The sequence below is a fragment of the Anastrepha obliqua genome, chromosome 5, assembly GCF_027943255.1.
Source record: "Anastrepha obliqua isolate idAnaObli1 chromosome 5, idAnaObli1_1.0, whole genome shotgun sequence".
NCBI lineage: Eukaryota > Metazoa > Arthropoda > Insecta > Diptera > Tephritidae > Anastrepha > Anastrepha obliqua.
The window spans coordinates 36,652,252-36,658,985 of record NC_072896.1 but is presented as its reverse complement, the minus strand read 5'-3'; the positions used below and the strand labels follow the sequence as shown (position 1 = coordinate 36,658,985).

Below are 6,734 nucleotides of genomic sequence, written 5' to 3'. Positions count from 1 at the left end.
CATTACATACTGCTTACCTTTTTGTTGGAATTTCTTATGATGCGTTTTGTCCAATGCCACTGCCACAGAACCAAATACTTTTAAATGCTGCACTGATGGTTTCTTGCCATACCACGCCTCATAAGGCGTTTCATTGCTGAGCGCTCTGGTTGGCGCACGATTGCGCAAATACGCTGCCGTCGCTACCGCTTCTGCCCACAACGAATCGGGCATACCCGAATGCACCAGCAAACTTCTGGACATTTCAACCAACGTGCGGTTGGCCCTTTCCGCTACCCCGTTTTGCTGCGGAGTGTAGGGAACTGACAACTGACGTATAATGCGTCGACTCTCGAAAAAATCATTCAACTGTTTATTTATATATTCACCGCCGTTGTCGCTTCTTACCGCTTTAATACGATTTCCTGTTTGTCGCTCAACCATAGTACAAAATGCGACAAATTTGTTGAACACCTCAGCTTTTGATTTTATGAAATAGACAAATATCCTTCTTGACATATCGTCTATGAATGTCAGAAAATATTTTGATCCACCTAGCGACGGTGTATCAAAAGGCCCACATACATCCGTATGCACCAAATCTAGCAAATTCTTTGATCTATGCTCATTTGTATTTGGAAACGGTTGTGTATGAATTTTGCATAACATACATGTCCTACATACTGGCTTTTCCGAGAAACTTATTTTTTCCATCCCATGAACTAAAGATTTGTGTGCCAGTTCGTTCAAGCTGGTATAATTTAAGTGCCCATACCTATTATGCCATATGATTGCTGGCTTTTGCATGGCACCAAAACAACTGCTACGCTTATCTTCAAACATGAACAAGTTGTTGCTTTGTTTGAGTCGTAAGATATCATCACCGTTCTTTTTCACCGTTGCATATTTTTTGTTGAAGCTTACTGCGCAACCCATTTCGACGGCACGGCCAACTGATATAAAATTGCCTCTCATACCCGGTACGTATAAAACATCTTTCAATGTCAAATCACACATGCCAGTTTGTATTTTAACATCGCCTTTACCCTCGGCACGAATACTGTTGTCCCCTGCTAATGCGATCGATTCTGTATGATGCACGAAGTTCGAAAACAACGTACGGTCACAACACATATGCGCAGTCGCACCACTGTCTAAGCACCATTTTCCTCTGCCGAACGTGTCGAAGTCTGTTGCACCTAAAGCAGTGAACGAACATTGTTGTTGACGCTTCTTCGCTGAATCTTCTTTCGTTGAATTCACGAACTTGTTCGTTTTCGGACAATTGCTTTTTATGTGACCCTTCTGCCCACAGCGATAGCATGTAACATTTTTGAAATTACCGTTTTTCTTTTCTCTGTCGCTACCCTGCGTCGACTTCGCTGCAAACGCTTGCTGTATGTTAATTTCGTTTGATGCATGCTCATTCACGTTACCACGACGCTCGCCTTCTTCTAGAACTTTCAATTTTAACACGTCAACCGCTGGAAGATTGTCCCTAGTCTCCATCGCTATCACGAAATTCTCGTATTCTTTTGGAAGACTAGACAATAATATGATGGCAACTAACTCTTGATTTAGCTCTAAGCCCACCTCAGCTAATTTGTCCATTATTGTCGTAAACACATTTAAGTACGTCGCAACGTTTTCGCCCTCTGTCATTCTTAGGCTCAACAACTTTTTGTAAAGCGAAACTTTTCTTACCGGACCACTTGGTTGATAAACTTCCTTCAGTTTTTTCCACGCTTCCGTCGATGTTTTGCAATGCCGCAAGTAATTCAGTTGCGTTGGCCTTACACTCAAGTTAATCACGGCCAAAGCCTTCTCATCGCGAGCAATCCACTGCGCCACTTCGCCTTCATCTGCTATATCCTCTCTCTTGCATTCCCCAGACGTATATTTCCATAATTCCGAATGCACCAACACGCTACGCATCTGAACGCTCCAAGAATCATAATTCTTTTCGTCCAGCTTCTCGATTTGGTACATGGAACTCATGCCGAAATAAATCTTCAACTTCACTTTAAATTGAACACGCGTAATCTGGGCCCATAACCTGATAAATTAAATTGAGTTTTCCGCAGACGAATAAAAAACACGATGTGTGATACTCAAACGTTTAATTTCGAATAATAAAAATAGTGATTACATATTTACCAGAGATGTCATTAACTGACATACGCATTGTTACATTTGTAGGGTTGATATTCAAAGTATCATATTTCAACACAGGCCTCTAACCTGATATATTTAATTTTTAAATAATTTTTTTCGCTACATACATAAATACAACTTTTTAAAAATATATTTGTAGTTAAAATTATATTTTCATATTTATATTTATTTCTTTAACGTTGGAATACAATCATACTCTTACTACCTTTGCCTTTTGCCTTCGTCAAGCATACAAGTAGTATACTTGTATGTAAACACGTATGTACATATGGGAATTTTGTATCTTGCTTTGACATATATTGCAAATTTTTAAAGAAAAAGTTACATTTTTTTATTAATAACAATAATATTTAATTAATTAAATAAAAAATTTTGTATGCACACATATGTATATATATAATATATATATATATTTATTGATCAGTGAATATTTGAATTAATATCAAAAAATTAAGTAATATATTAAAATAAAATTTACATAATCCACATTAGTCAAATTTAATTATTTCATTACCATCATTCATTTCAACCAAAATTAAAGTTTTCAATATTCATCAAAATACTGGATTATTTCATGCATCCAACTAACGCCACTGAGAATTGCTCTGGTGATACCATTGAGATATTTAATTTTATTTTTTCAAACATATTATTTTAAGTAATATATAAAATAACCTGTTTAGATGATTGATAATTTGATATATTTTATATTTTCAATAGTTATAATTGATTTATATTAAGGAGTTTTAAGAAAATCTACTAAAACTAGCGAAAATTTAATATTTTGAGTACAAAGTTTCGACTAAAACACTCGTTACAAGAAAAATATTGATTTTGTTCCAATTTAAGTATATTGATATGAAAGTGACTCATGCATACTATCGTTTTACATATAAATTTGTTGAATTAGTAAATTCAATGAATTTTAGTGAATTAAATAAATCTTAAAGTTTGTCATATAGAAGCACTAAATAGCACTGGAACGTGAAAATTTGATTATCATCTTTTCGCTCTGCTTCTCAAATTTTGAAGGGAGTTAAACTACATATTGGATTCCAGAAATTCTCTTAATTTACCAGTGCTCTATTAGTGTAGTGCATAAAGTGAGTGAAGTGTATAAAGTGTATAATACATACGTGGAATTTGAATTGAGGTTTTAATCTACAATATATAAATAAAGATGTCTGATTCAGTTGCTGTTGTGAATGTAAGCTCCCCAGTAGCTACTGCTGCTACTATTGCTGAAAAGAAAGTTGTTGCCAAAAAGGTTAAGGCAGCTAAACCCAAAAAGCCGTCGGTTGCCCCTACCCATCCACCAACACAACAAATGGTCGACGCATCAATTAAGAATTTAAAGGAACGTGGCGGTTCATCACTCTTGGCGATTAAGAAATATATTAGTGCGACATACAAATGTGATGTCCAAAAATTGGCACCATTCATTAAACGTTATTTGAAATCGGCTGTTACAAGTGGAAAACTAATTCAAACCAAAGGAAAAGGTGCGTCCGGTTCATTCAAACTATCAGTTGCAGCCAGTAAATCAAGCGAGGGAAAATTGAAATCAAAAGCCGTAAAATCAGCAGAGAAGGTTAAGGCTAAAAAGAAGGCAGCAGATAGTGGTGCATCAAAGAAAAAATCGTTGAGTAAAGTCAAAAAGGCGGCAAGTGGTGAGAAAAAGGTAAAAAAAGCTGTTGCCAGTAAGAAAACAGCTGAAAAGAAGAAAACTGAAAAGGCTAAGGCGAAAGATGCAAAAAAGGGTGGCGCATTAAAAGTGAAACCAACTAAAGCCAAATCTGCAACTGCTAAACCAAAAGCAGCTAAAGCAAAAGCAACTGCTGCTAAATCCAAGAAGTCTGCATCGAATAAAAACCCAGCCGCAAAAAAACCTACAGCAGCAGGTAAAAAGTAAATAATTTACGGTGTTTGTAAGTGAGTTATAAACGGAACCTTCATGGTAAATTAATAATAAGCCCTTTTCAGGGCTACAAAATCTCTTAACAAAAAGATCAAAAGTGAATTTATTCCTTACAGTGTGTAGAAAACATTAAAAAAATAAAAACCAAGTAGTTCAACAAAATCATATTTAATAGACTAATGAAACCATATGAATATATTCTTCAATATTAAGGAATTTTTAAATTAATTTCAATGTGCATACATATGTACATATGTAGAGATATTAATCAACAATTTTTTATCCTCTTTGTTAATTTATATTTTATGGCCCTGAAAAGGGCCTTGTTTTGTTAATATATTTATATACCATTAGTTCAGTTGGAAAAATTATTTGGAACTGGTATATTTGGTAACAGCTTTGGTACCTTCACTGACGGCATGTTTGGCCAATTCACCGGGCAAGAGTAAACGTACAGCAGTTTGAATTTCGCGACTGGTGATGGTTGAACGTTTGTTATAGTGAGCTAAACGCGACGCTTCCGCAGCAATGCGCTCAAAGATGTCATTCACAAAACTATTCATAATGCTCATGGCCTTGGATGAAATACCGGTATCAGGATGTACTTGTTTCAACACTTTATAGATGTAGATGGCATAACTTTCCTTCCTCTTACGCTTCTTTTTCTTATCATTTTTAGTAATATTCTTTTGAGCCTTACCGGCTTTCTTTGCTGCTTTTCCACTAGTTTTTGGCGGCATTTTAATTTCTTCACAACGTTGATGATATTTTATTTTCACTCGCACTATTTGTCACTTATTATACATACCATGTGTCTGGTGCAAGCTTAAGTGTACATTTGCCGACCAACTCTTCGGTGAGACAATACGAAGTAGTAGTATACGCACGATGCTCAACAGCACAGTACAGGGGTTGGTGCTCAGCATAGCGAAAAAGTATATAAGCAGCGCACATTTTGTGTATCAGTGATTAGTGTGCTTATACATTGAGTATAATACATTACATTGCTTTTTAGTGTAGTGAAGTGAACAATCTATAGCAGTGAAAATGTCAGGCCGTGGTAAAGGTGGTAAAGTTAAGGGAAAGGCAAAGTCCCGTTCAAATCGTGCTGGTCTTCAATTTCCAGTTGGTCGTATTCATCGTTTGTTGCGCAAAGGCAATTATGCTGAGCGTGTTGGTGCCGGTGCTCCAGTTTATCTAGCTGCAGTTATGGAATATTTAGCAGCTGAAGTTCTTGAATTGGCTGGTAATGCTGCTCGTGATAACAAAAAGACAAGAATCATCCCACGTCATTTACAATTGGCCATCCGCAACGATGAAGAATTGAATAAATTGTTGTCTGGTGTAACTATTGCTCAAGGTGGTGTTTTGCCTAATATTCAAGCTGTACTTTTGCCAAAGAAGACCGAAAAGAAAGCATAAAGTGAAAAATATAGGCGAATTATAATTATAAATACCGACGCAAACAAACCGTCCTTTTCAGGACGACAAAATACATTTACAAAGAGATTTAAATAATTTTCCTAATAAATGTGTTATTTTTTCATACACTTAGACGCATGTATATTTGCGCCAAAACTGCGGCATATAAACTGGTTATGTATACATATTCATTCATACATGTGTATACATGCCTACAGGCTGTACTAAAAAACGCTCGTGTATAAATGATGTGGAGTAGACAAAGAAATGTATATGTATGTTTGTATGTGTGTACTACGTACATTAACGAAAACACAAAAATATCTACACATATATGTATACGCATAAATATTCCAATAACATTGTTGATCTTTTTCGTTTAACAAATTGTGGTCCTGAAAAGGACCATTTTTTAAAATATATTAGTTTTCTTATTCATTTAATATTCTTAATAAAGAACGTGGCATCCCATTATGTGTATTATATTTTTGTACATATTACCGAATTGCGCCAAAATTGCTGCTTTGCTGCTTATTAACTGGTTATGTGCGCATATACATACGTACATAAACGTGTATACATGCATGCCGACTATACTTAAAAGCACACGAGTATAAACGATGTGGAGTAGATAAAGAACTGTACATGTACTACATACATTTACGAAAACACAAAAATACCTACACATATAGGTATGTATATGCATAAATATTTCAATAAAATTTTTGATCTTTTTTGTTTAACAAATTGTGGTCCTGAAAAGGACCGTTTTTTTATATGTTTTCTTATTGATTTAAGCACGTTCACCACGAATACGTCTAGCCAATTGAATATCTTTTGGCATAATTGTAACACGCTTAGCATGGATGGCACACAAATTGGTATCTTCAAAAAGACCAACCAAGTATGCTTCACTTGCTTCTTGTAGAGCCATAACAGCAGAACTTTGGAAACGTAGATCTGTTTTGAAATCTTGCGCTATTTCACGAACCAAGCGCTGGAATGGCAATTTGCGTATCAATAATTCGGTACTCTTTTGATAGCGACGAATTTCACGCAACGCCACTGTACCTGGACGATAACGATGTGGCTTTTTAACTCCACCAGTTGCTGGTGCACTTTTGCGTGCTGCTTTTGTCGCCAATTGTTTACGTGGTGCCTTTCCACCAGTCGATTTTCGGGCTGTTTGCTTTGTACGAGCCATTTTTCACTACTCACTTTTTTTATTATTTGTCACACT

General features: G+C 35.8%; 1 protein-coding gene across 1 annotated transcript; it reads left to right on the top strand.

Annotated features, from left to right (window-relative positions):
• Nucleotides 1–5,119: 5,119 nt before the first annotated feature.
• LOC129248404 (histone H2A) lies at nucleotides 5,120–5,494 on the top strand. Its single transcript, XM_054887940.1, has one exon. It carries the CDS (start codon nucleotides 5,120–5,122, stop codon nucleotides 5,492–5,494), a length of 375 nt encoding a protein of 124 aa, XP_054743915.1.
• The last annotated feature ends 1,240 nt before the right edge of the window (nucleotides 5,495–6,734 follow it).

Excerpts from the sequence above, each read along its gene's own strand:
- LOC129248404 (XM_054887940.1), top strand. The coding sequence starts at position 5,120 with ATGTCAGGCCGTGGTAAAGGTGGTAAAGTTAAGGGAAAGGCAAAGTCC.